This window comes from Alternaria incomplexa, assembly GCF_024043165.1.
Source record: "Alternaria incomplexa strain BMP 0042 chromosome Unknown scaffold_12, whole genome shotgun sequence".
Lineage (NCBI taxonomy): Eukaryota > Fungi > Ascomycota > Dothideomycetes > Pleosporales > Pleosporaceae > Alternaria > Alternaria incomplexa.
The window spans coordinates 780,302-808,274 of NW_026249861.1; the positions used below are offsets into that span (position 1 = coordinate 780,302).

At 53.3% G+C, this 27,973-nt stretch overlaps 9 protein-coding genes across 9 annotated transcripts; 5 read left to right on the forward strand and 4 right to left on the reverse strand.

Annotated features, from left to right (window-relative positions):
• Positions 1-11: 11 nt before the first annotated feature.
• Positions 12-1,631, reverse strand: ALT2 (alanine transaminase alt2; the record flags this gene model as incomplete). The annotated part of the gene is made up of 1 exon (XM_051437671.1): positions 12-1,631. One exon carries the CDS (start codon positions 1,629-1,631, stop codon positions 12-14), a length of 1,620 nt encoding a protein of 539 aa, XP_051288482.1.
• A 313-nt stretch (positions 1,632-1,944) lies between these two features.
• On the reverse strand, positions 1,945-3,641 carry ALT3 (Cytochrome P450 monooxygenase alt3; the record flags this gene model as incomplete). The annotated part of the gene is made up of 4 exons (XM_051437672.1): positions 1,945-2,626; positions 2,684-3,052; positions 3,108-3,490; positions 3,546-3,641. 4 exons carry the CDS (start codon positions 3,639-3,641, stop codon positions 1,945-1,947), a joined length of 1,530 nt encoding a protein of 509 aa, XP_051288483.1.
• A 794-nt stretch (positions 3,642-4,435) lies between these two features.
• On the forward strand, positions 4,436-6,080 carry ALT4 (FAD-linked oxidoreductase alt4; the record flags this gene model as incomplete). Its single annotated transcript, XM_051437673.1, has 4 exons — positions 4,436-4,871; positions 4,963-5,312; positions 5,360-5,757; positions 5,813-6,080. 4 exons carry the CDS (start codon positions 4,436-4,438, stop codon positions 6,078-6,080), a joined length of 1,452 nt encoding a protein of 483 aa, XP_051288484.1.
• An 898-nt stretch (positions 6,081-6,978) lies between these two features.
• On the forward strand, positions 6,979-14,855 carry ALT5 (Type I Iterative PKS; the record flags this gene model as incomplete). The annotated part of the gene is made up of 5 exons (XM_051437674.1): positions 6,979-7,163; positions 7,224-7,471; positions 7,523-7,833; positions 7,901-8,286; positions 8,336-14,855. The coding sequence occupies 5 exons, from the start codon at positions 6,979-6,981 to the stop codon at positions 14,853-14,855; spliced, it is 7,650 nt and encodes a 2,549-aa protein (XP_051288485.1).
• Positions 14,856-15,239: 384 nt separating this feature from the next.
• J4E90_008145 (uncharacterized protein) lies at positions 15,240-16,714 on the forward strand (the record flags this gene model as incomplete). The annotated part of the gene is made up of 2 exons (XM_051437675.1): positions 15,240-15,291; positions 15,342-16,714. The coding sequence occupies 2 exons, from the start codon at positions 15,240-15,242 to the stop codon at positions 16,712-16,714; spliced, it is 1,425 nt and encodes a 474-aa protein (XP_051288486.1).
• Positions 16,715-17,919: 1,205 nt separating this feature from the next.
• On the forward strand, positions 17,920-18,927 carry J4E90_008146 (uncharacterized protein; the record flags this gene model as incomplete). The annotated part of the gene is made up of 2 exons (XM_051437676.1): positions 17,920-18,318; positions 18,379-18,927. 2 exons carry the CDS (start codon positions 17,920-17,922, stop codon positions 18,925-18,927), a joined length of 948 nt encoding a protein of 315 aa, XP_051288487.1.
• An 846-nt stretch (positions 18,928-19,773) lies between these two features.
• J4E90_008147 (uncharacterized protein) lies at positions 19,774-20,739 on the reverse strand (the record flags this gene model as incomplete). The annotated part of the gene is made up of 3 exons (XM_051437677.1): positions 19,774-20,265; positions 20,314-20,654; positions 20,709-20,739. 3 exons carry the CDS (start codon positions 20,737-20,739, stop codon positions 19,774-19,776), a joined length of 864 nt encoding a protein of 287 aa, XP_051288488.1.
• Positions 20,740-20,963: 224 nt separating this feature from the next.
• J4E90_008148 (uncharacterized protein) lies at positions 20,964-22,765 on the forward strand (the record flags this gene model as incomplete). Its single annotated transcript, XM_051437678.1, has 2 exons — positions 20,964-21,316; positions 21,364-22,765. 2 exons carry the CDS (start codon positions 20,964-20,966, stop codon positions 22,763-22,765), a joined length of 1,755 nt encoding a protein of 584 aa, XP_051288489.1.
• Positions 22,766-25,563: 2,798 nt separating this feature from the next.
• Positions 25,564-27,954, reverse strand: J4E90_008149 (uncharacterized protein; the record flags this gene model as incomplete). Its single annotated transcript, XM_051437679.1, has 5 exons — positions 25,564-26,315; positions 26,367-26,950; positions 27,002-27,361; positions 27,408-27,520; positions 27,568-27,954. The coding sequence occupies 5 exons, from the start codon at positions 27,952-27,954 to the stop codon at positions 25,564-25,566; spliced, it is 2,196 nt and encodes a 731-aa protein (XP_051288490.1).
• Positions 27,955-27,973: the final 19 nt, after the last annotated feature.

Genomic DNA, 27,973 nt, shown 5'->3' on the forward strand with positions numbered 1-27,973 from the left:
ACTATCGTCACCTACTCAACAGCAACCCTCAACCTACACAACACCGCCTCCTCCCTCTTCACCGGACTCCCCGGGCTACAAACAACCGTAAAATTATGCCAGTCCCTCTCTAAATCCACATCCAACCCCTCAATAACATCAAACCTCTGCACCAACCTCACAATCACGAAACCCGCCTCCGTAAGCGCAAACTGCTGCCCGATGCAAATGCGCGGTCCACCATTAAACGGCACATACTGCCAAGTTGACCCCGGTCTCCTCTTCTCCCAGCGTTCAGGTATGAATTCATCGGCGTCTTCGCCCCAGAGATCTTTTCGGTGGTGCAGGACGTGCGTGCTGAAGTTTACTTCTGTGCCCGCGGGCACGAAGATGGGGAGTGTGCCGGAGGGACCGCCGCCGGTGGGCAGGGCAGTGTCGCGGATGGCGCAACGGGAGTTGAACGGGACTACTGAATGTAATCGTAGTGTTTCGTTCAGAACATGTTGTAGATACGTGCAGCTCTTGAGTTTCTCAAACGTGATACTCTGTCCAGGCGTAGTACTCGTGTAAGATCCAAATTCCGCGAGAATGATTTCACGTAGCTTTTTGTATACGCGTGGGTTTCTTACTAAGCAGTAGAAAACCCATGATGTGAGTGATGCTGTCGTATCTCGACCTGCGGCTAGCAGACCGAGAACTTGCTCGCGGACTTCAGCGCGGTCGGAACAGCGCGATCGCAGTGTTTCGAGGAAGTCGTAGCGGAGGGATGAAGAACCTTGTTTTCTCGCTTGGTCTGCGGCGTCGATTGCGCGGTCGACGAAGGCGTGGAGAGTGTTGATGCATTTATTTAGTTCGGTGTTGCCGTAGAGCCAGTAGAAGCTGCGAAGACGCATTCTGGTTCCGAGGATGGAGAGCATACGCTCGAATGCGTGGTCGAAGCTTTCTTCTCCATGATTCTCGTCGCCTTCCTTCTCCTGTCGCTGCTCCTCAAGCAACTTATCGAGCGACCCCGTACTCATCCCCAAGAAGAACTCTGTCGCCGAATCCATCGTCAGCTTCGGTAACAAGGCCGCCAAACTGACCGGCGCCGACCACGCCCTCCCCTCCTCATCAACCCTCAATCCCCCCTCTTTCCCCTCGATAACTCGTAACAAACTCCCCACATGCCCCTCCAACACCTCCAGCCGACTCACGTTCTCCCTACTAAAAAGCGGCCGCATAGTCTCCCTCGCCCTATGCCAAGCCACCCCATCAACAGCAAAAATGCTGCGCCCCAGCGCCCGTTTCAAATTCGTGCGTCGAGCTGTACCCATGATGAAGTCGTCGAATTGCGTGGCGAGTAGGGCTTGGATGTTGCGTGGCTCGGCCGTGATCAGATTGGTTGTGCCAAGTAGTGATATAGCCCATGTGTACCGGTTCATGGCCATGAAGCGCGAGAAGACGAAATCGGGAGTGCGTTGCTCGCGGTCGGCGAGGAGACTGCGGCGGATGGTGTCGATTCCGAAGGGGAGGTGGTAGGGCTCGACGGGGACGGGACCACATCCTAGTTGACGGCTTTTGAGGTAGTTGCGGAGGGGTTTGATGATGAGCGTGTTGGTTAGATGAATAAAGAGAAGCAAGCTAGCTCCTATGATGAGGAGGTGTGTTTGCATCTTTGGTGTAGGCACTCCTGTATTCGAAGCTGTGTGGATCTAGTAGTGCGCCACTCTCAGTTTAAGTATGCTACCGAGCTATTCATCCTGACGCACCAATCTTGACCCACGTGCATAGCACTAAGCAGGGGATGAGTATCCAGTCAGTTTTCTGGGTTCTGATCTAGAAGTCGCCCGCTTGGCGTTGCTTGTGGGTATGGCCGGGAGCGAGTCATTGCGTTTGCGGTTATATTTTCGATACCTCGCTATCTACATCACTACACGCAAGGCAGATACACCGGAAACACCTCCGTGGCTTCATCTTCGGCTGCCGCTATCCGTCCAGATCAGACACGGGCGTCAGCTGGACCATCAAAGGCAGCTTCTCCCACACCAAGTAAGTACCCTGCTTGTTCCACCAGTCGTTACCAGGATCATTCAGTTCCCAGTCAAAGAATCGTACCAATTTCGCCATCGTAAGCGACATCTCGGCATAAGCCATAGACCGTCCGATACAAGCCCTCTGACCATACGAAAATGGCTGAACAGCAGAACGGTCATCATTCCTGAACTCCTCAGGTGCGTCATCGAGCCAGCGTTCCGGATGGAACTCACGAGCCTTCTTAAAGTTGCGCTCAGAGTGTCCGGCTGCCAGCTGATTGACAGCAACGGCATAACCACCAGGAACCCATTTGCCCTCGATCATTTCGCCCTTACCAGGGACGAAGCGTGGTAGTGAGCCCGGAGTTGGTGGGTAGAGACGCATGCCTTCGTTGAGGCAAGCGCGCAGGTACTTGCAGCTGGTCACTGCTTGGAGGGTCATGTCTGCGCGGTTCTTGAATAGGCTGCGTATCTCTTGCTTGAGCTTCTCGAGTTTATCTGGGTTACGCAGGAGAAGGTATGTCAAGCCGGACATGCCGCCTGCCGATGTGCCACTGCCAGCTACGATGAAGTTGGAGGAGAGCATGACCAGTTCAAGGTGGTTGAGCTTCTCGTCGTTCTCGAGGATGTACGACCTGATCAGTCACTGAGTCAGTAGTGTTTCGACTGGGTAATGAGTCGATCGAGCTTACATGAAATCCTTCCCAGGGTTCTTGGCTTCGACACGCGCTTTCAACTTGGCTTCTGTCATCGCGATGTGCTTCTTCCTTGACTCGGTGACGTATTTAGGCGTCATCCAGTTGAGCAGACCCATGAAGCCGTACTGCACGGCAAGCTGGAACCAGACGATAGCTTTTGCGCGGGCGAGGATAGCTTGGATCCATGGTTGCTCGGGGTTGTTGACGCAGCCTGATGGTTCGCCGAAAGCCAGGTCGGATACGATATCGAATGCGACGAGGTTGAACCATGTAGTCATGTCGACGGGTCCGTCTTTGCTTCGTTCCTTCAGCTTTTGGACGAGGTTATCCGAGTGGTCTTGAAAGTAGCTCTCTTGTTCGCGCCTGGCATTAGATCAGTATTGTCATACCATGCCTGCATTTCGATGATAACACTCACAGCGCTCTTTGACTAAAAGCCGGATCGATAGCTCTTCTCAACCTCAAGTGTCGATCTTGATGCTCAGTCATCAAGCTACGTTGGCCACCTATACTCGCAGGCGCGATGCCTCTACCGTCAAGAGCCTTCACGAACTCAGGGTTTCGCTGTCCGTATATCTTCTTCCACGCTCCCGTAGTCGTGTAAGAGAGCTCGTCAGGAGCGATGCGCACAACAGGACCGTACTTGTCGTGAAGCTCGCGAATCTTCCAGCTGATTCGACCCTTCATGTTTGCGCGATTCCATGGTAGACGAGAGATGGCCCAGAGCTTCGGGCCCGGGTAACCAGCTAGAGGACTGAGGTAGAGGCTGTATACGACCTTGAAGAAGACGTGGAGCAGGATCTGGTAATCTTTGTGAGCTCATACAGAAGCCAAATTAGAATTTACGTAGACTTACAAGCACGAAGATACCGGCGGTGATATTTCGCAATGTCAGCGATGGCATTTGGCGAAATTGTTGCCATAGGCTATCTGGTATGAAAGCAGCCGCCATGATGTTGTGAAGTTGCCAGACTGTGACGAAACTCAAAACCAACGCTTCGAAAGGCGGGGGATGGGCATCTCAGTCTTCTCCAGCTCATCAACCCGTCGAACGCTCAAACTGCCGGAGGCATCTAACCCGACATGTTTGATCCATGCGGCATCTGGCAAGAACCTCCAGTTCCCTTACTATCGCCAAACGTCGCACTCGCCGACCGATGATGCAGACCAGAAGTAACCAATTGCATCCCCTCCATTACGCACGCTCTGCTACAGTTGGTGTTTAAAGAGACTGAAGTTTTCCGCGGTGAAGATACGAAGGTGAGCTCAGGTGACCCGGACTTTCATTCGGCCCTTGGTTGTCGGGCCGATCCTCTCTCCGAAATGGCTTGCAGATAGTCGGCTGTACGCATGCAATTGTGGATACTGGCGGGATACATGGGTTTGCCAACGGTGCGCAAACGATTATGTGCAGCTGGGCCACGTGTTTGGGGTGAATGGTGGAAGCTTGACCACGGGTACGGAGAAAAATGACTCGTGATTACTACACGGCGATACAGTGTAAGGTGGAGCATTTCTATACCCCTGTTGATCTGGAAGAATGCCAGTTCCTCTTGCGTAGCCTCCAGCACGCGGTATCGTTGGGTTACTGGCCTGTCAATGTGTCCAAGAGATGGGCTGTGATGACGAACTGGTGGTCTGCGGGTAGCTGAGCGACTCGAGGTACGAAACACCATCTCTTTTCGGTCTTGACGTGTCTCTTTGGTATCGTCAGTCAACGCGGTAACCTCTGTGTTACCAAAAAACATGGATAACCAACATGGCTCCGACGACGCGCTTGCCTCATTGGCAAAGACAATCCGTGCCGAGCTTCAACAGAAGCTTTCCAGCGAAGCGCGCATCCATCTGCCGTTCGACGAGGACAAGACAGGCTTCGACAAAGGCAACCTTCGCTTTACTCAGTACGAGCGCCCAACATACCTCGCTGTCGTCGATCCAGGTTGTGAGAACGACGTGGTCGAAGTTGTTAAGTATGCGCGGGAGAAGGGTATTCCATTCACACCCCGTGGTGGCCACCATGCAGTCACTACCACAATGAGACAGTTTAAGAACGGTATATGCATCAACATGCGCCCACTCAACTACATGCGATGGGATGCTGAGAAGCGGCATGTTACCGCCGGTGGTGGAGCGATCACTGATGAGTTCGTGCGCTTCGTGCATGATTTGGGTATGGAAGTCAGTAAGTGTAACAAAGCCTCTAGTGCCAGCCAAAGTACTTACAAAGCTGAAAGATGTGGGATCGTGTCCTACGACTGGTGTCATTGGTGTAGCCTTTGGTGCAGGCCTTGGTCGTTTGCAAGGCAAATATGGCTTTCTAAACGACAACATGATCTCGTGTAAGCTCGTACTCGCCGACGGAAGTGTGGTAGTTGCATCCAAGGACTCGCATCCGGATCTGTTTTGGGCCATTCGTGGCGCAGGCCATAACTTTGGTATCGCAGTCGAGGTCACGTTCCAAGTCTATCCGCAGCCGCACGGAGGTATACACCATACTTGGGATCTGGAGTATACATTGGATCAGTGCGATGCGGTATTTGAGACGCTGAATAGCGTCTACGAGACTATGCCCGCGGACTTGGCAATCTTCGTCCTATGGTTGCGCCAGAGCAGCGGTCGCAAGGTAGGGCGCTTAACGAGTAAGGCATCCACGCTGCTAACAAGGCCCAGCACATCATTCTCGTCAATCTAGTCTGGTCTGGTCCAGCTGTGGGTGCAGACCCCTATGTGCAGCGCTTCGAGTCCCTGGACCCAGTCTTGATCACCGGGCGGAAGTCCGTGTCATGGCCAGAGCTACCGTTCACCACCTACAAAGAGATAAACAAGCTCTTTTGTAATCCCGAAGTCTGGCTCCGAGGCCCCTATAAGATGATGGGCGCCGCCTGCGTCGACAAGTTCGACCTCAAGACGACACGCGAGTTCTTTGAGAGTGTCAAAGCTATGAGTGAGGAGTGGGAGGACCGCGGCTGGTTCAGTGCCATGTTTGAATGCCTACCTGATCAGCGTGTTCGCGAGATCCCCGACGATGCGACAGCCTTTCCGTGGCGCGGTGGTTCGAATCATTTTCTGTGAGTGTATCACATTGGTTCCTATACGAAGCAAGTTCTAACGTATGGGATGTAGTATGCTGAATGCGACACCAAAGCGACTGGAAGACCGCAAGGTTTTCGAGGACCATCTCAACTACTGGAAGCAACGCTTCGTCGAGACGTCTGGATACGGCCGTTTGCAACAGTATGTGAGCTATGGTAATGGTACGGCGACCTTGAAGGACCCGCCCGAAGCACTGTACGGCTACGAGTCCTGGAGATTGGAGAAGCTACGGCTTCTCAAGCAGAGATATGACCCTGACAATGCGTTTCGATGGTACCAACCACTCGTTGAGTCATGAGGTACCTACTGTAGATCTTTGGAGCAGCATCCAACGCAGACTTAGCTTATCAATGATGTTGTTTGATGAGATACCATATTAAGCAACATAATCCTGCCTGCACTTACGCGCGGGCCTTTGGACTTGGCGGCGGTACTCTTGGTGTACCTCTAAGCGTTTTGAGAATTCGATAGCTTAGCAGATACGATACCAACTCCCTGCTGAACAGTAAAAGCCCGCGTGCGTACACGTGGGCATGAAAAGTGGCCTATAGATGTTGCTAGAACTCCGAAATCTGGCCAAATCGTGGGCGCAGTAGGGAGTGGGTACTCTCATGCGACGTGGCCCACGCTGGACTTCGAAGCGAGGACCACAGCAGTGCGATCTGGGGAAATATCTGAAGCCGACGCTAATAATTCTCCGATTATAAGGGCCTTCGGTGGGTCGGAAAAGTCTTGGGGAGTCTTGTTTAGAGTGGTGGAGACTCACCTGAGTCGTGGCTTCGGTTACCCTGGTCGCCTTCAGATCTTGGGAAGATAGTCGAACACGTTCACCTGTATCGAGGTAACAACAGGCTGCGTGCTCAAACAACACAGCGGTATTGGATGGTTTGATCGATATGTTCGAGCGGCTTCATATCGCTCCTGCCTAATTGCAGTCGATATGCGTGGGCTTGAGAACGGCGATCGGGCCATTGCGGCGCGAAACCTGTAGGATTAGTAGATGAGAGTCTTATGAGACCTCTGAAGAGGATATGTACCTATAGCCCTCATAGTAGGCTTTCGCACCAGGTCTCTCCATACCTACCGCATCACACAGCTGTGTGCTACTCCCCGTAATTCCTCTTCCTCTCTCCGAGCTGCCACCACACAGCTGTCTACCATCTCTCACAATCCCCCATCCTCTTCAAGCTGTCACAATGAACAAGCCAATCGCCATAATCGGTATCTCTTTCCGGGGTCCAGGCGATGCTCGCGACCCCGAAGCCTTCTACCGTATGCTCGTAGAAGGCCGCAGCGCACGCACCGAGATCCCCAAGGACCGTTACAACGTCGACGCTTTCTACCATCCAGATCCAGAGCGGCTAGGTAGCATCCAACAAAGGTAGGCTCAACCTCTTGCCGTGCGTACGTTGTTGACCATACTGATGTGCTGTTGCGACAGACATGCGCACTTCCTGGAACAAGACTTCAAGGTGTTCGATGCTCCTTTCTTCAGCATCACGCCGAAGGAAGCGAAGGCCATGGATCCGACACATCGCATCCTACTGGAAGCCACGTATGAGGGCTTCGAGAACGCCGGTTTGACCTTGGAGCAAGTCTCAGGCACACAAACATCCTGCTACATCGGAACCTTCACAGCAGACTTTCCCAACCTGCAAGCCCGTGATAACGAAGGGCCCTCAATATACCGTAGGTGATCCATTCAATATGATGTTGGTCCAAGCTAAGCCTTCTCTGCAGACGCGACCGGCATGTCAGCATCTCTAGCCTCCAACAGACTGTCGTGGTTCTACAATCTGCGGGGGCCTTCACTGACAGTCGACACGGCCTGTTCATCAAGTTTGACAGCATTCCATCTAGCCTGCCAAAGCATCCGCACAGGCGAAGCCGAGATGAGCGTGGTTGGTGGTGCCAACCTGATGTTCGGACCGGATATGTCCATCCTCCTGGGCGCTGCTAAGATTCTGTCGCCTGAAGGCAAGAGCAAGATGTGGGATGCAGACGCGAATGGTTTCGCCCGTGGAGAAGGATTCGGCGTCACGATTTTGAAGGTATGTACTAAGCGCTTCCGCCGTGGTTTCGGGATGAGGAATTTGACTGACGAGTGGCGGTATGTAGCCTCTAGACGCAGCAATCCGCGACGGCGACAACATCCGAGCAGTCGTGCTGGCCACGGCCGCTAACGAAGATGGTCGCACACCAGGCATCTCGTTGCCAAACAGCGAGGCGCAACAAGAACTGATCCGAACCGCATACCGGCAGGCTGGTGTGGATCCAGCAGAGACAGGATATGTCGAAGCGCACGGAACGGGTACACAAGCCGGCGATCCACTCGAAGCCCGAGCTATTCTTGAGACCATTGGATCAGTCGAGAACCGGTCGTCAGATCTATACGTCGGATCAGTCAAGACCAACATTGGTCACCTCGAGGGCGCAGCTGGTGTAGCGGGTATCATCAAGGCTGCGTTGACTGTTGAGCGAGGCATGATCCTGCCGAATCTCTGGTCAGTAAATCGCTGAATCTCTCAATCTGCATATACTGATATCCTCCAGGTTCGAGAAGCTCAATCCCGACATTGATTTACCGGAGAATGTCAAGATAGCTTCCAAGCTGACGCCGTGGCCACACAACGGTCCTCGCCGCGCAAGCGTCAACAGCTTCGGTTTTGGCGGTGCGAATGCACATGTTATCCTTGAGGACGCGGCGTCTTTCCTGTCACGACATGGCTTGAAAGGTCGACATGCGACAACGCCACCCCTTCCCAGCCCAGGCAGCGTGCGCGTTGCTGAGCTCAGTGACAGTCCTAGTAGCTCTGCAAGCACTGTTGAGACGACCAGCGGAGACTGCAGCGACAACACGAGTGATGTTTCGAGCGAGATCTTGCGCGACCTTCATCCCACATCGAGGGTGTTTGTCCTGTCTTCCAACGACCAAGAAGGAGTCAAGCGCAACGCCGAACGCCTGCAAGACTATCTGGCCTTGAAGACATCCACGGTACCTTCGTTCCTCAACGACTTGGCATTCACGCTGAGCTCCAAGAGAACCGCGTTGCCTTGGAAATCGTATGCCGTCGCCTCGAGCGTCAGCGGCCTGCGAGAGAAGCTTACGAGCCTTGCTCCAGTGGTCCGTTCCTCCACTTCTGCGATACCACGAATTGCCTTTGTCTTCACTGGCCAGGGCGCGCAGTGGCATGCGATGGGGAGAGGTCTTTCGTCGTACAAGGCCTTTGCTGAGAGCATGCAGAGGTCGGAGGCCATGCTCAAATCGTTCGGTTGCCCGTGGAGCCTTGGCGAAGAGCTTAATCGCAGCGAGACTGAGTCCAAGCTACGTGAGACCGACTACAGTCAGCCGGCCTGTACCGCTATCCAGGTCGCACTCGTGGACCTCTTGAGCAGTTTCGGCGTAAGACCTGTTGCCGTTCTCGGCCACTCCAGCGGTGAAATTGCGGCTGCGTACACTGCTGGCTTCATCGATCAAGAAGCGGCAGTCAAGATTGCTTGGTTGAGAGGACAGGTCAGCAAGACTGTTTCCAAGAACGGTGGCATGTTGGCTGTTTCTGCCAGCGCCGACAGCATACAGCATCAACTCGAAGGCCTGAAGAGTGGTCGAGCAGTCGTGGGATGCTTCAACTCCACCAAAGCCTGCACTATCGCCGGCGACGCTTCAGCTATTAGCGAGCTAGAGACACAGTTGAAAGACGCGCAGATACCGTGCACCCGACTGCCCATGTATGTCGCATACCATTCTTTCCATATGGAATCAGCTCGCGAACAGTATGAAAGGGCTTTGGAGGGCATCCCACATGGCTCTATTGCGACCGTCTCGATGTTTTCCTCGGTAACAGGAAGCTTGGTTGATCCTGCACAGATGAAGCCATCCTATTGGGTGGATAACCTTGTGTCTCCTGTCAACTTTGTTGCGGCTACCCGCTCCCTTCTGAGCCACCCCCAAGAGAACAAGTCGCGCAAGGCCTTCGCCAACCTGTTCGTCGAGCTCGGCCCTCACTCTGCCTTGCGCAGCTACCTTCTAGACATCTTCGCCAGTGCGAACCGTGCTGCTGATACGACCTACACTAATCTGCTTCGCCGCAACCACGATGGCGCTGCTACTATGTTGGAAGCCATGGGCCATCTCTGGGCGCATGGATGCAAAGTCGATTTGAGCAAAGCCAATGACGTTTCTCCCGACAACACCAGCATGTTGGTAGACCTAGCTCCATACGCCTGGAACCACAAGGCGTACTGGGACGAATCCCACCTCAGCCGGCAACACCGCCTTCGCAAGTCGCCACGTACCGACCTTGTCGGCTATCGCCTTACTGGAACGCCAGAGCACACATGGCGCAACTTCCTGCGGTGCAACGAAAATCCATGGATCCGTGAGCACAAGGTCCAGGGCGATATTCTGTATCCAGGTGCGGGCATGCTCGTCATGGCTATTGAAGCGGCGCACCAATTAGCCCAGGAGACCAATGCCGACAAAGTGTATGGTTTCGAGTTGCGCGACGTTAGCATCGACACTGCGCTTCGCGTACCTGATACGGAGAAGGGTATTGAAGTCATGACACAGCTGCATAATCGTCGTACTGGAACACGAGCCGCGCCGTCGTCCACGCTTTACGAGTTTGTTGTCTCTTCGTGGAGTGAGGAGATGAACTCTTGGAGTGCTCATGCTCGTGGTCTAGTCTCCGTCGTCTTCAAAGCCTTCTCTCCTTCGATGGAGCGTGAGCTAGCGCTTGAGAACGAGCGCTACATGTCGTCTCTTTCCAAGGCTAGGGATGTCTGCCAGAAGCCGGCACGAAGCTTCTTATACGACACAGTCGAGACGATCGGCATGCAATACGGACCGACCTTCCGCAACATGACTGAGCTGTATGCTGGTCCTAGCTCCAGCTATGGCATCATTAAGGTACCTGATACCAAGGCAGTCATGCCTAAGGGCTTCGAATACCCCTATGTCGTTCACCCTGCCACGCTGGACTCGGTCCTTCATCTTGTCTTTCCCAGTATATCTGGCGACGATCAAGCACTGAACGAGGCGGTCGTTCCCAGATCGTTTGATCGCATCTTCGTTTCAGCCAGGATCCCAAGCACCGCTGGTTCAGAGCTACATGGCTGCTCTTCCGCGAAGAAACTGAGCTACACAACGTGGACTTCCAGCATCACGATGTCCGAGGCAACCATGACCGACCCTGTCGTCATCATGGAAGGCGTTGTACTGGCATCTGTTGGTGCAACCGAGAACGCATCGAAACAGCTTGAGACGCGTGCGTCTTGTTTCGCGCAAAACTGGCACGTGGATGCTGATCTCTTGTCTCCCTCTCAGATTAAGAAACTCGTTCACAAGCGCACGTTGAAGAGTAGAGACGACGATTCGGTCCTTGATCTCCTCGAGTTTGTCTGCCTTGTTTACATCTATCGCTGCCTTGACTGGTTCCAGAGCGAAGCAGGCAAGGCACATGTGCCGCAGGACGGCTTTTGGAAGTCCTACGTGGAGTGGATGCATGACACCGTGAAGCAATTTCCTCCGCTTCCTGAAGATGTCGAGACCGAGATGCAGGCAGCCCGGGAACGCATCATCAAGTCTGAGAGCGGCGACATCACGGTGCAGATGGTGGACCGTATTGGGCAGAATCTTTCTCGCATCTTTACGCGCGAGGTCGAAGCTCTGCAATGCATGACTGAGGGCGATCTTCTTTACTCGTTCTACCGCGGCGCTTTCGGCACGAGTTTCAACACCAACGTGGCAGAGTACGTCGGTCTGATCGCGGACAAGCAACCCGGACTGCGCATCCTGGAAATCGGTGCCGGAACGGGTGGTACGACATACCATGTCTTGGAACGCTTGCGCAACCCCGATGGTACCTCCAAGGCAGCTCAGTATTACTTCACAGACATCTCTCCTGGTTTCCTTGCTAAGGCGGCAGACCGATTCGACAAGGACGCGTCCATCATGCAGTTCGGCACGCTCAACATCGAGAACCCACCTACGGAGCAGGGGTTCAGTCCTGAGTCCTTCGACCTCATTGTTTGCGCGAATGTACTTCACGCGACGAAGAGCATCCAGGAAACACTAGCGCATTGCAAGTTGCTGCTGAAGCCAGGTGGCCGTCTTGTCTTGTCCGAGGTGACCATCAAGCGCATCTTCTCCGGGTTCATCATGGGGCCGTTGCCCGGCTGGTGGCTAGGAGAAGCGGACGGTAGGAAGGGAGGTCCACTCTTGGATGCTGAAGAGTGGAACGTCGCTTTGAAGCTGGCCGGATTCTCGGGTGTTGATGTCGATATCCGCGGTGATCGAGAAACTTCGAAAGAGCCTGTCTCGCTGCTCATTTCGACTAAGCCCGAAACTACAAGTCCTAGCCTGCCTCCTTGCTTGGTCATTACCACTGGGACTGAAGCGACAGGCAGGCTTGCCTCTGCCATCCAGAGAGCATTCGCCTCCGCCGGCCATGATATAAGCATCGCCCAATGGAATGACATCTCCAAAGCACAGGTGGAGGGCAAGTACTGTCTCTGTCTTGCCGAATGGGATGACGCTGTCCTCGCCAATCTTACCGATGACAACTGGCGCAGATTGCGCGAAGTTGTTCTCTCGTCCCAGGGTGCTTTGTGGATCACAGGTGGCGGTGCCCTTGACACGCCATCTCCCATGAAGAGTCTGATGGTTGGGCTTGCCAGAGCCATACGCAATGAGGATGCCGGCGTTCGCCTTGCCTGTCTCGATTTGGAGGCGCCATTGACCATTGATTTCGAGAGAGCGGCACAGAACACACTCAAGGTCGCTCACGAGCACATCAGCGGTGACGGCACCGAGGGTGAGTTTGCCGCCCGTGGTGATATGGTCTACGTACCCCGCGTAGAGCGAACAATGGAAGTGGATGCATCTTTGCGCAAGTACGAGGCCAAGGGTGATCCCGAGATGGTATCCTTCAAGAGCTGTGGACGTCCCCTCAAGCTGACCATCAAGACACCTGGTCTTCTTGATACATTCCAGTGGGAAGAAGACGAAACGTACCACACGCCATTGCCTGAGGACTGGATTGAGATTGAGGTCAAGGCCGTTGGTCTCAACTTCAAGGATGTGCTCGTAGCGCTGGGTAACCTGGCTGAGAACAAGCTGGGTGTCGATGCCTCGGGTATCGTCACTCGTGTCGGAGCGGCAGTCACAAACATCAACGTTGGCGATAAGGTCATGACTGCATCTTGCGATACCTTCGCCACCTACGTCCGCTTCCCAGCCAAGGGTGCCATACCCGTTCCCTCTAGCATGAGCTTCGAGGAAGCCGCCTCAATGCCACTCATCTTCCTCACAGCCTACTACGCGCTGGTGACGGCAGGTGGCATTGTCTCTGGCGAGAAGATCTTAATTCATGCCGCTGCTGGCGGTGTCGGACAAGCTGCCATCATGATCGCGCAAGCCAAAGGAGCCGAGATATTCGCTACGGTCGGCGCGGACGCGAAGAAACAGCTTCTCATGGAGCAGTATGGAATCCCCGAGGACCATATCTTCAGCAGTCGCGACATCAGCTTTGTCAAGGGAGTGCTCCGTGCCACGGGCGGCAAGGGTGTGAATCTGATACTGAACTCGCTCGCTGGCGAGGCTCTTCGTCGATCATGGACTGACTGCCTGGCCAAATTCGGTCGTTTCTTGGAGATCGGAAAGGCGGATCTCTTCGCCAACACCGGTCTTGACATGAAGCCCTTGTTGGACAACAAGAGCTATATCGGTGTCAACCTGCTGGACTTTGAGAACAATCCGACACCGCGAGCAGTAGCGCTATGGCATGACACGGCGAGGATGATCCATGAGGGGGCGATCAAGCCCATTGCGCCACTCCAGATCTTCACCATGGCCGAAGTCGAGAAGGCCTTCCGCCATATGCAGGCAGGAAAGCACATGGGCAAGGTGGTCGTTCGCGTCGACGATGCAGACTTGGTCCGTGCCGTACCTCGAATTCCACGCGTACGTGTCCAGTTCGACGCGACGTACGTGATTGCAGGCCTTGGTGGCATCACGCGTGAGATTGCGCGTTGGTTGGCAGAGAAGGGCGCAAAGTACCTGGTGTTCCTCTCTCGTTCTGCAGCCAGCGGCATAGACAACAAAGCATTCGCTGCGCAACTGCAGAAGACGTACAGCGTTACGCCGCTGGCATATGATTGCGACGTTGGCAACAAGGCCGCTCTGCAATCAGTCTTGGGTGACTTGAAGGCCAAGGGCTTGCCACCCATCAAGGGCTGTGCGACTGGCGCCATGGTCCTACAAGACTGCCTCTTCGACAAGATGACAGCCGACCATTTGCGTACAACAGTCGGTCCTAAGGTCCACGGTACCTGGAACCTGCACGAGCTACTGCCACGCGATATGGACTTTTTCGTTATGCTGTCTTCGCTAGCCGGTGTGATGGGCCATCGTGGACAGGGCAATTACGGCTGCGGCAACAAGTTCCAAGACGAATTTGCTGCATTCCGGCGCAACCAGGGTCTACCGGCGATGACCATCGACATCGGCTATCTTCTGTCGGTGGGTTTCGTGGCCGAACATGACGAGTATGTCGACCACGTCAAGGCCATGGGGCTCAAGGTCATGCATACGTCGGATCTTCATGGTCTTCTAGCGACCGCCATCGAGGGTCCCTTTCAGCACCCTGGGCAAGTTATGTGCGGTCTGCCCTTCAATGAGCACGACGACGCCTGGTACTGGATGGCCGACGCGCGATTTGCTGCATTGCGCAACGTTGCAGCTGGCTCCTCGGCGAAGGCTGGACAGACCATCTCGTTGCGAGAGGAGTTGACGCGATGCGGCACAGCGAACGAAGAGGCCGTGCAGCTCATCACAGCCGCGATAGTGCAGCGTCTCGCGAGCCTGATGATGATACCCGAGGCTGATATCGATGCTGGTAGGCCGCTGAGCGCGTATGGTGTTGATAGTCTGGTTGCTGTTGAGGTAAGGAATTGGGTCGCGCGTGAAATGTTGGTGGAATGCTCCGTGTTCGATGTTCTGCAGAACATCCCGATGACACAACTGGCGCAAAGCTTGGCAGAGAAGAGTAAGCTGCTCCTTGCGCAGGCTTGAAGCTGTATGTACCTGGGTGGTTTCTAGTATTTGCTTCCCGCTATATCAATCTTCGTTCCTGCCCAGGTGATTTTCGTGATGCTTGCTGACAACGAAGGACGAAGCAGCCACGCAAGCGGCTTAGCCACATCTTCTGATTGGGGCGATGGTTGATCATAACGTCATGGACTCGTGGAACCCTTTGGTCGTCACCAATGCTGGGCCGCGGATTCGAGCTTGATTGATGTGCGAGCTACGATGATGCCCGATCATTCAATACAAGATGTATCCAACGGTACATAAGTTTACCTGCCGCTCCACCTCGCAGATCTACTTGCCCGGCTTTCTTTCCCGATCGACCAGTATAGCCATTGCACTAGTTCATCGTCGGACTTTACTACCAACATGTCGGGCAACGTAGTCGATCCTGAGGCACGCGACAAGTACCTCCTGCAAGGTATGCGACAATCGGTTGAAGTGATCTTGCAAAGCGCTGATAAGTTTCAGTTACCGCCGGACCATCCTACGATGCCTCAAAACACGAACAAGTATCAGTCAACGGCGCTGAACCCACACACGTCGAGAGCGACCTGGTAGAAGCATGGATCCGCGTCCGAATCAAAGACTACCACGGCCTACCTCGTGGTTCGCCAGCTTCATCGTCTTACTTTGATCACCCACAGCATACCTCTGATAGATATTCCATCGCCTACTCATTCGTTCCCAAGCAGAACATGTCCGGCTCCGATCTTGTCATGGGCTTCGATTACGGCCACTCGATCAAGCATCAGCTTCCACCAGGATTCAGGTACGCAATGAAGATAGCCACGAGTATGCTGGATCCCGGGCTTTACTCAGATGCATACTCCGATGAGCCGTATCTCTACGGACCCGCACTATCAAGTTTCTTTGCCTTTCGCATTGGTGATCGGACGAGCGATGTATCAGCACAAGATCAACTCGCAAGTCTCAGTCAAGAAAGTGATGATGTGATTGAAGAAGGTGCATCCGGGAGCGGCAAAGAAGTGCGCAAGGCATCGTCCATGCCTTCGAAATGGAAGAAGCGGCGGAAGTATTATCTCGATGAACAAGCCCTTTCAGCATTTACGTTCGAAAAGGGCCGCATGTACCACGCCGACTTTTTCAATCCACATCTTGACTTTGCGAACTTCTCGCTAAGATTACCCGGGTTCTCTATCAGCGTGGCCAAGTACGTGGATGAAAAGACACACCATCTAAGATATGTACTTCGGAATCGGAAGACGGAGGAGGTACTTCTCGTAGTCTTCTTCAAATTGCTGTTTGGCAAGGAATTGGATGATACGTTGGAGAAAGAGAAGAGGAGGGAGAGTGCGCCGCCAGCTGTGGCTGTAAATGATCAACCAAAGCCAGAACGGACACGCCACGATGAGCTGACGAAAGTACGTGCTGCTGAAGAAGCTGAAAGAAGAGCTTCACAGCCTCCTCGTCGGACGGGTCATGACGAGTTGACAAAGGTTCGCGCTGCTGAGGAGGCCGAAAGACGGGCTTCGCAACCTGCACCTCGCACTGTACAAAACGATAGTACGCCATCTGCTGCAAAATCTACCCGTGAGGAAGGTTCAGCGTCTGGAACAGCCTCTCAAATCGATGGCGGGGCGCAAGAGGATCAGAGTTACATCGGCCAAGCAACGAGCGCTGCGACAAACCTTGCAAGCTCAGTGGTGGCTGTTTACGCAGCCTTGGGCTTCGGCAACTCATCATCTTCCTCGTCGGACTCCGAACCTTCAAGCAGGAGTAGTTCGGCGCAGCCAGCAAACAAGTCGATGGCAGCTGAGATCGACAAGATGGACGATGCAACGGTAGAGCAGTATTTGCGGGGTCGACACGGAAGTGTGTGATGTTCTCTCTATACGCATCGGTTCTTGGGCAATAGCTGGTTTAATTTGTAGTAATCAACATCTCAATGCTGCGTAAGTCTGTCGTCTTGATCTAACTGGTTGAATTTGAAATGAGTAGCACGCTACCTTAGTGTAATTGAGGTCGACCGTGGATCCGGATATGGGAATTCTTTAGCACCGGAGGATTATGATTGTAACTTTGTCCACGCCGTTTCACGGGCTATAGGCAACGCCACAACGCTACCGTATGCAGCGCAAGGGTTCCATGGATTTAGGTTCCGTATAGAGTGGTGATGGGTACGGATGACGGACGACTGGATGATGTTTGGCGAACAGTCTTCTCGCATATCTTCAGTTGCTCCTCAATTGAAGAGGAAGCATCGCGACGGCTTCATCTGCGGCGCGAGCAACAAGCCCTACCACTGTATGCGACGCGTGCTTCAGAACCTTGGAAGAAGACATCCCCAGAAGGGTGGTGAAAGAGTGATTTGAACCGGAGAATACATTGCGCACGCCAGTCGGAACCCAGCCTAGCAAGCACGTGCGCGCTCGGCCCCGCAAGCATCTCGAAGCCGATGAAACTCCGACCTTGTCTCCTTGACACACGCACTGCACCACCCGCCATTCCAACGGCAACAATACACGCCCTCCCAACACGCGGGCGCACTCAACCAGCAAGTGCAGTCGGGCCTAAGCATTTCGATGCGCAAGGGCTTACCCTAGCCCATCGGCAACATGCCTCCACCTGACAGATCAGCGTCTCGGAAACTTGCAGTTCCATGGCACTAGTCACGTTTTGACTCTGGCCTTGGCCCGTTCAAGCAGCCCAAAGCACGTTGCTTTCGCGCAGACACTGTTGCGGTCAGGTACGTACCTGATTCACCCGGCGTCAGTCGTCCCGCTCAGCTGCGGGTATCTGTGTTCCAGTACTCGATACCCTTGCGGCGCCCTTTTAGTGGCGCGGATTCATGCGTTGCCGGTGTGTATAGACTACCTTTATGTAGCTGAAAAAGTCCTTCATTACGCCAAATGGGCTGGCGCCTTTTGTTGTACTACCAACCTTTTCACATGATCAGCTTTTCGACCGTCTAGTGTTTGTCAAGTCGGCCCGGAGGTCAATCTCAGCAACCATGATAAGCACCTGTTTGGACCTTGCGCTTTTGTGCCATCCGGTTCTTGCTTTCCTCTCGATACAACGACCAAAGATGGCGGCCCCGATTTCGAAATGGCAGTACTTTCTTCTCAGCTTTCTTTCGCTGCTTGCTATTCGCTATGCGAGTACGACGAACGCGAGTCCTCAGGTTCCGGTCCTCCATGAAATCCAACAAGCTGTCGAGCAGGCCGTCTGTAAGACGGTTGACCAGCCAAACCCCATTGCGTCACAGTACCCAACAAATGCGACGGGAACGTTGAACGGCACGATCTCAGTCCTACCAATTTCTCTGGATCTCGCACGCAGTCTCATCCCCTCGCAATACCGCATTTTGGAGCACGCATACCGCCATCTCCTCCCTGACTTCCCGGAAGGAATGTACCCAGCCCTTCTCCAGGCAGTCCACGACCACGACGTACAAGCTTTCGGCTTTCAAATACCCGACTTCTCGGTACGATAATGCGCCTAACCTTAGATCGTGATCCGCGGTTGTAGTGCTAACTTTGACTAGCGTGGTGGCATCGAATTCCCATTTCTCGATCTCCTCGGCGACAATGCCACGTCCTTCAAGTGGACGCCATCGCTTGTTATGTCGGCTGAAAACGTCATTGCGTTGAAAGGCGCTGCGGATTACGGAATCAAGACTTACCCGTCGTTGTTCGAGCCTGCTTGCGATGCATACAGTGCGGTACCCGACGCTAAGGAACCGCGAACTACGTCTTTCGAGGCGACGAGCGCTGAGGCTGGTGCCGCATCCATTAGCACGCGGCTGTCACTTACGTCGGAAGACAAGTACCCGCTGGGTTTCTTCATGAACGTCACCAACCAGGTCATGTTCGGCGACGGCAAGCAATGCGATAATATGATCCGTCTCTTCAACACCAGCTTGACGACAAGCCCTAACAAGATCGAGACCGTAAAGGGCACCGTTAAGACCAAGGGTTTCCCATTTGAGAGCGAACAGGAGTTCGAGTGCGCGTATGGAATCAGGTTCAGTTCTGCATTCATCGAGAACAACTACCTGCCTTGCGAGAACTTTAGGAACTACGGCACTGCTTAGACGTTGATGGGGAAGATGATGTGTGGATTGCGTTTTTCTTCGGCGCGAGTACATGTTCTGAAGAAAGTACAGGATGTTGGGCGAATGCCCGCAAATAACGATACCCATTAAGCCACGGTGGCTAGCGAATACCCCCTTGGACTGTATATAGAATTCTAGAGGAATGCATTGGTGTATATATACATATCGCGTGTCTTGTCCAATGGTCTGCTTATGTATCGTGGATGAATTAGATACCTAATCTGACATACTCCATGATAAAGAGCTGACCGAAAACAATCTATACAAAAAGCCTGTGTTCGAGCTGGGCCATGTCATGAAAACGAGCATGAGAGGTGTGTCGAGGTTTGCGAATGTCCATGCCGAATATTGCGGCTGATCATCAAGCAAAGGGGACATACCCGATTGCGTCTACGACTTACCTAGTAATGAGTGCAGGCTACAAGTACAGGCTTGTAATGTAAGTTTACGAAGTCAATAAGCAATTCATATCAAGTGTGTCATGACCAAAGCCAGAATTACGAGTCACATTGCAATAACATACCGCAAAAAAATGCAACTCACCTAAGACGGTGTATGGCAGGTGGGCATGCCCAAATTCCCTAACTGGCTCAGCTGTCGCACAGTTTCCTTGACGTTGGTTAGAAGCATGTCAGGTGCATGTTGGAGAAAAGCGTACATGTTCTGATTGGACTGTCTCAAGCTCATACGCCCGAAAGGGCCTCCATAGTCGCCATTTGTTGTACAAGTACCGCCGAGTCGCGGTAGTCTTCGCATCAATACTGCTGTAAGCCGAACCTTTTGGGAATCGCATAGACACACCTTAACGCCAAATTCCGGGGATATTTACCAAGCGCCTCTTCTGCCTCCGCGACGACCTCCTCGTCCACCACGGAAGCCACCGCCACCGTATCCACCACCACCTCCTCCCCAACCTCCACCGCCGCCTCGGTCCATGTCGCCGCCGGAGGGAGCGTAGGAATTGCGGGGTGGCTGGCGGTCCTTGAGCTCCTTGGTCAGGGCTTCGTAGGACTTGCGCATCTGAGCGTAGCCGAGATGCATCTTTCCGTAGAAGTGGTCTGCTAGACGCCGATCATTGTCAAGACGGCTGAGATACGCACCACATACGTCGCAAACTTGAAGCTTCTGATGTCCAGATGGACCTCCGGTGTCTGACAGAGCCCGAAGCTCCCTCTCGCGCTCCTCCTTCTCGGCTTTCTTGTAACGGACCTTGGTGAACTCTTGGACGGCCATGTTGACCATGCCTTCCTCGCCCATGATTTGGATCTCGAGCATACCGGCGTCGATCGATTTGGTCAGTTCGTTGATCGCTTTGAGCTGTAGCGCGTGAGCAGATAGTGCAGGTCCCCTGGCCGGGATACTTACAAGAGCGTTGGTCTGCCTGATCTCTTCAGGCGTCTTCTCCAGGCGGCGCTGGGCAGTGTCTATCTTGCGATTACAGCTGTCAATGTGATGCTGCATGTCGCGCATGTAGTCAAACTCGAATCCCCATTTGCGCTTCTGTTCCGCGTCTGCCTCCTGGTACTCGGTCCGGAGCGCCTCGTTGTGCACCTTGGAACAGGGACCCAGTTCGTTCTTGGTGTTGGTGAAGAGGTCATGGGGGCAGTTGCCTACAAGGTAGGAGCGACAGACCTTGGTGTCGTTGATGTTTAGTTGGGGCGCGCGCTGGTCGGTTCCGCTCATGAGCTGTTCGCCCATAAGCTGCTCTGTGTCGCGTTAGCATGGTGATGTATTAGTAATAGTGATTTTGGGGAACCTACCAAGCAGCCTGCGCGTCTCTGCGGCGGCCATGATGTGTAGATATTAGGAATGCGCGGTTGGGTCGTGATGTGGAGAGCTGCAAGGTGAGTGACGGCCAAAAGAAATCGCGACCGCGGCAGTGCCAAGTATCCACGCCGGGTGACCAATCACCGGTGGGGCGCCTTCACTCCACATGTCCGCCGCAACCCCAACATCGAGGGCCTATCGTCAGTCTTCCCGCTCACATTTCGCGTAGAGAGCGCTACGATGCTGCGATGCTCTCGTCTTTTTACTTTGTGTTGCTCAATGCCTTGATCGCTTTCGTCTCTGCGGGCGCCGACTACAGCGAGCGCCTCCTCCTGCGACCCCTTCCCCAGAACACCCTTCTGGCCTCTTTCAACTTCCGCAGCAACGAGAGCGCGACTGCATTCGAACAACAAAACTTCCGATACTTCCCGCGATCATTTGGACAGATTCTGCAACATGCGCATACAAGGGAACTACATTTGAGGTTCAGTGTTGGAAGATGGGATGCCGAGAATTGGGGACAGCGGCCGTGGAATGGTGCAAGAGAAGGAGGGACTGGTGTTGAACTGTGGGCTTGGGTAGAGGCTGATACTGAGGAGGAGTACGTTCTCTATAGATGAGAGGAAGGATTGACGCTGATCATAGCAGAGCATTTGCACGATGGCTGAAGCTTACCAACGCCCTGTCAGGCCTCTTTTGCGCCTCGATCAACTTCATCGATGCCACCAAAACCATACGGCCCGTCATGTCGTTTGACCCCGAAGGTCAGCACCGTAACTCGTCCAACCTTCACCTCCTCCACGGCACGCTACCGCATGAAGTCGTTTGCACGGAGAACCTCACACCTTTTCTCAAGCTACTACCCTGTAAGGGTAAGGCCGGTGTATCCAGCCTGCTGGACGGACACAAGTTATTCGACGCTTCATTCCAAACCATGGCCATCGATGTACGTCCGACGTGCGAAGAGGGTAGCTCAAGCTGCTCAATAGAGATGGAGCAAAGCGTAGACATGGTCTTGGACATTGCGCGAGCCAAGCGACCCAGAGACAACCCTATCCCGCGACCTTTACCAATCAACCAGATGGAATGCGATACCTCCAAGCCATACAACGGGCACGATACCTGCTATCCCCTGAACAAGGGCACCGAGCCCGCCTGGACACTGGAGGAAGTATTTGGAAGACCGCTCAGGGGAGCCTGCCCACTCGCAGATCAGGCTGAGGGAGAAGCGAATAACGTTTGCATCAACTTGCCGCCAGAGCGCGAACTCGAGGTCAAGACAACAGGAGAGTTCACAGAGTCTAGACTAGCCTCAGACACCCTCCGATGCTACAAGCTCCCCGTCGGCGAAGACCTCGACCTCGTCCTACCCGAGCAGAAAATGAAAACCGGTCTTGTTCGTCCTGATCCTCTAGTCTTCGCAGCAAGATCCATCAACGGTCACGGCCAGGAACGCGGTAGTACACAGTCCGTCATCAAGAACCCGTCCACCACCAACGCAGTCGAGATAGTATACCTAGAGTCTCTGCCCTGGTTCATGAAGCCATACCTTCACACGCTCCAAGCCCGCGTCGACACCACAGACGAAAGCCCCATCAAAGAGACCTACTACCGACCAGCTGTCGACCGCAAACGCGGCACCCACCTCGAGCTACGCATGGTCATCTCACCAGCCTCCACCCTCACACTCACTTACGACTTCGAGAAAGCGATTCTGCGCTACACGGAATACCCACCAGATGCGAATCGAGGCTTCGACGTCGCACCTGCTGTTATCCGTGTTCTGTCGCCGCAGTCAGGAGATAACAAGGGTATCTACGTCCGCACTACTTCGCTGCTCCTTCCTCTTCCCACGCCGGATTTCAGTATGCCGTATAACGTTATTATCTTGACTAGTACGGTTATGGCGTTGGGCTTTGGCAACATCTTTAATTTACTTGTGAGGCGCTTTGTGGGTGTGGATGAAGTGCCTACTATGGGTGCTGGGGGGTTGAAGGGTATTATTATCCGGAAGGTAGCTAGACTTAAGGGCCTGCTGGGGATGGGCTGAGGATTCGTAGTACATGAAGTTTTTCAACGATGTACGCGGTGCTGTCGCAGGTGCATGTGACTTCAATCTGCATGAAAATTCAAGGTGATCACATATCACGAAGTGCATCAGATATACCAGCTTCCTCAAATCTATCAAATAAACACCTAGCTGAAGTCAGGCTGAAAGCCCGCAAGGTTGACAAGGTCGCAAGGCTGAGCTGATCCCCGCGCCGTCGACTCCAATGAGTGGACGCCATCTGCGGCAGGCTCACAGTTGGTCTGCGCCTTCTTCCAGAACCCCATCGTGTCGGCAGCTTCCAACCTTCACCTTCATCCGACCTTCCACTTCTGGGTCCGCCCGCCATGGCCGAAGTGGCCGGCACCATCGTTGGTTTTACGTCTCTTTCTATCACACTTTGCGAGAAGCTCTCAGAATATGTCAGCAGCGTGAAAGATGCGAAAAAGAAGGCTGTTCAGATCACCCGGGAACTGGACACACTGGAGAACATCCTCGAGTATCTAGACACTGTCGCGAGCAGAATAGACCTTACCCCATCTATTGCGTTGGTCAAAACTATGATTCAGCAATGCGCACTCTCCATAGAGTCGATTAGGAAAAGAGTCAGAGATGTCATGCCCGCCACGACGAAGTCCCGAAGCTTATCCACTCGGTCACGAAAAGTCATCAAGCGACTGTTGTACCCTTTCAAAGAAGGTGATATCAGGTATTGGAGAGAAGTTTTGAGCAGCATGCGACAAAATTTGCAGATAGCATTGCTTGCTGTGGAAATGTGATAGCTTCTCCAATGTGCGAATCAAAGGTACTCCAGCTAATCATTCCTAGGGATCGGTCGCAACGAAACTCCACGATCGTTCAGCTACAGCTCGGCCAGGTCTCGCTCACAATGCAAACGATACTCGACCAGCAGCGACGCGCTCAGGCTGCGCCTAGTTATCACTTCATCGGTCAGAGTCAGAGCCCAGGCGAACAATCATTCACCAGTCGAAGTCACCCAGCATCTATACAGCGACTCATTGGAGAACATGAGCGGATATCCACTCAAGATGCGTTCATCCGCCTTCAGTCGCAAAGCTTACTCGTAGCAAAAGGACGATATGCTCCTGTACCGTCGCAACGTTTACCCGTAGCAGAAGGACGATGGGATCCTTTCCGCCTGGAATCGGCAACGTCTGCTTTAGCAGAGGAAATCTCAACTTTTCGACATCTCACGCGAATATCACGACTCGTGCGATCCGGACTGGCGAGAAGATCGAGATGCACATGCCGCGAGGGCCGACTAGGAAAGCAAATTCCACAGCCGCCGCTCGCCTTTTCGCGTAACGAAGCGCACTACCATAATCCGAGTTGCCCAGTTTGGAAGCCTAGGGGCCACGATACAATATCCGAATTTGGAATGATACTTTGTTCCTTGATCCTCGGACTGAGATTCAGTTTCCTCTTGCGACTGCATTCTGGGAATGACACTTTCTCGATCATGCCAAGCTTATCAATCCGCCGGGTCGTCACAGTGGATTCTTCCCCGTCGTTCAAGTTGATTGAATCTGTAACTGATGGCAGATTTACCTGCAGATCCTCGGGGATCACCGAAGAGCTCTACTTGCTATTCGAAACTCGCCAAGCAACACCGCATGATCGTTTGAAGGACGGAGAAACACTGTTACATGTAAGCCCCAAGTTATATCTTCGGTTCATTTTGGCTACGCTAATTGATCAAAGTTCTTTTGCGAAAGAGTCTCAAGCATGGCGCTTTCGGCTATTGATGATGACCGCCTGGACTGTTACCGATCATTTCTCCAGCTATTCTTCGTAGGCATGACGTACGCGGACGCTGTAAGCAAAGATTATCGAGGAAGGTATGTTGTAAATGATCCAATGATTAGAGGAGCAATGACTAAATGCTACTAGGACATGGGTAGATCTCCTCCTACAGCGCGCAGCTATTGGGACCGAAAAGTATAATGTTTTGAAGGCGCTCGCGTCCGAGTTTGAAGATCATTACCCTGACGATTGGAAGGAGCCGGAGGGAACGGAGAAATGCGAGTAGTGTGATGATATAGCAAATGATAGTAGATTTTCTTGTTTCCACTCGGTGTATCTGCAAATTACCAGATTGCATGGATCTTTCTACGCGGGTTAGTCGAGGGAACATAGTCAATGGAAACATAGTACGCTTTTACGATGTCCACTGTTCCCCGGCAAGCTTCATGACGAACGTTCTGAAGACAAAAGTCTCCTCACCTGGGGTCCCATAAATCTGGCTGCAAGTCATAGACTAGCTCATACGCAAAGACTCCAGCAGATGTGAGTGGTTTTGGCCTGGATCGTAATGATGTAGCGGTGGTGAATTCTTCTTCTACAATGATCCAACACCATCCAGACCACTCTACACCTGGTCTTCACTGCGTCTCGCTCACATGATACCCACATTCTGCTTTGCACACGTGCACGTCAAGAAGCCAGCTACACAGCCCTCACGCTCCTTTCTCGATCGGTGATTCTACCAAACAGTGTACCTTTACCTACTACACGAAATCCTCCCTGCGGGTATACACCGTGCTACATTTCATGGACTAACATAGTACCACACTGTGTATACCCTTTAAAGCATAATATAGTAGCATCAGGCATCTCAGATTCCTCGAACATGTGATGATGCAAGCAGACAAACGAATCTCATTACAAAATGATACAAGCCTACAGTTCAGACCATCACACCAGCTCAAAGCTAAACGGGGGTATATCCACTACAAAAAAAGAAGACAAGCATCGCTCACGCACAACCACGCTCACCACATCTAGTGGAAAAGATCCTGAGCCGCCACAGCAGTCGCCTGCGCCTTAGCAGCCTCATTCGCCGCCGCCATAGCAGCAGAAAGATCATTATCAACCTTCTGCTGCGAAGAACTTCCAGGCCGGTTATTATCGCCCGTTCCCTCCCGTTCTCCCACTGCAGCTGCGGCGAGATGTTGCAGGCCGGCCATGTTGGGTTCTAGTGCGGGGCTGGCTTGTTCGGGACCGGTGTAAGGGGGAGTGGAGGATTTCTTCTTGTGAAGTAGATCGCCGATTGCTGTTTCCCAGCCTAGACCGTCGGAGCTGCGGTGTATGATCTGGCCGTTTGATAAAGCGTCGCTCATTTCTTTGATGGTTGCGCTTGCTTCTGTTTTTAGTTCGCCTCGGTCGTTCAGTTCGGTTAGGGATGTGGCGACTAGGGCAGCGAAGATGTGGTGCAAGGGAGTGATGGCGCCGCTCATGAGGTTACTGAACAGGTCTTTGGTGACTTCGAGGACCTCAGCAGAAGGCAGATTCTGACCTGAAAGTCGCGCAATGAATACTCGGAGGTACTGGTGCGCCAGATGAGGGGGCGAGTTACTCGTCAAGGTGGTCAGGTCGATGGATTGCTTGATTTCATCTAGTGCCCCGTTGAGGTACTCTGACTCCGTGGTTCCGGGTTTGAGCGCGGAAAAGGCGAAAGGAGCTGCTGGGTCAACATTTGGGATGCTTCCTGCGCGATTGACGTAGGCTATGCGGCCAACGAGTAGGGCAACACCTGATGAAGATTAGTCTCGGATAGTCATCAATGGAAAGAGCTTGCACTTACGAGCGAGATAATAAGCGACTTCACCCAGGGCTGAGTAATCGTCTCGCGAAAGTGTTCCAGAGTATCGTCGAATCATCATGTCCGTCGATTGACTAGACGCGTGGAAACGGTCTATGATCAACGCAGTCCAATATACGCGGCGAGCTGTCTGATACACTTCGAGATCTTGTTCTTTCAGTCCAGCCAATGTTCTAGCATCATTTATTCCGACGTCTGCAATGCACGCTGAGACACGGGCGAGCAGTCCAGTAGTACTGCCTATGATGCTTGGGCCAGGCCTGTCAGATGCTGCAGCAAGCAAGATCAGTGACTGGCAGTACACCAAGTGATTGTAGAACCGTCGTGAGCTATCCGTGTCATGAAGACAATAGTTCGCCGCGTCGACTGAAGTAAAGCACTGTTGTAACAGCTGATTAAGGCTGATATCGATAGGTGGCAGAGCCTTCGAGGCGATGGACCGGATACAGCCTTCTAGCACGAGGAAGAACGTCTCTCGCAGCTTCGACGGACAGTTTGTAAGGCGGTTCAGTTGTGACTCGTGATGAGGTAAGACAGGCAGCGTGGGATGAATAATGTTGTAATACCTGAGATATGGTTTAGTGCCCGGCAAAACTCACAAATGCGGGTATACGTACGCTTTGAGAATCTCTTCGTGAGAGCCTGTGATAAGACTGCCGCCCAAACTCATCTCTCCAAAAGAGGTACGACGGTTGCCATTGAGCGACGAGTCTTGATCACCCAGCACAGGCAGACCATGTGCGTCTACAGATCCACCATTACCGCGATCCTGTGCGGACCAGTTGGGCCGGCTGAATGCCTCGTGAAACCCGTCTGTCATGGAGTGAGTGCGCTGGCGCTTGAACTGCGGTGGGCTCTGAGTATCGGGAAACGGCTGATCACCCAACGTTCCGAAATCGAAGTTGTGCGACTGCGCCGGAGGATGGTGAATTTGGCTTTCGAGCGAATTAAGCCGATCTGCAAGTTCTTTGATATAACTGGAAAGTGTTAGCAAGCTCGCCAAACTGCACACAATCGACATACCCTTTGCTCGGGCCGCGCTTCATAGGCTGACGGCTGAACTGACAGCGGGCTCCAGTCCGTTTGCAGCTAGAACAGGCTTCTGGGCCGTTCTCGCTGGTCGCGTCGCATCGAATCTACCCAGCGTAAGCGCATATTGTGCAGGAAGGGAGGCATCGCATACCTTCTTCCTTCGGCATTCGTCGCAGGCGCGCGAGACTTTGGAACGTTTGCGATTCGGGTCGTTGGGATCGTACGGGTCGTGGTGTCCGTCCATATTCATGACATGTTGCGCCATTTGCTGTGGAGAATGCGTAGGGCGCGTTGGACCTGCAAAATGCGGATGCGCGCCCATTGCAGGCCCCATATGAGCCATCTGCTGGTACTGAGGCTGCTGGGGACCGACTGGGTGCATCATGTCTCCACCGTCGCGCAGCTGCTGTAGATTTTCCTGTAGGCGCAATTCGGGATCAGTCAACTGGTGTTGCTGCGCGGGTGGTGTACCATTCTGGTTCGCGTATTGGCCTGGCCCTCCTCCCATTTGCGTATCCGAGTCCCCGTAGCCAGCCATTTTTCAGCGCGTCGTATTC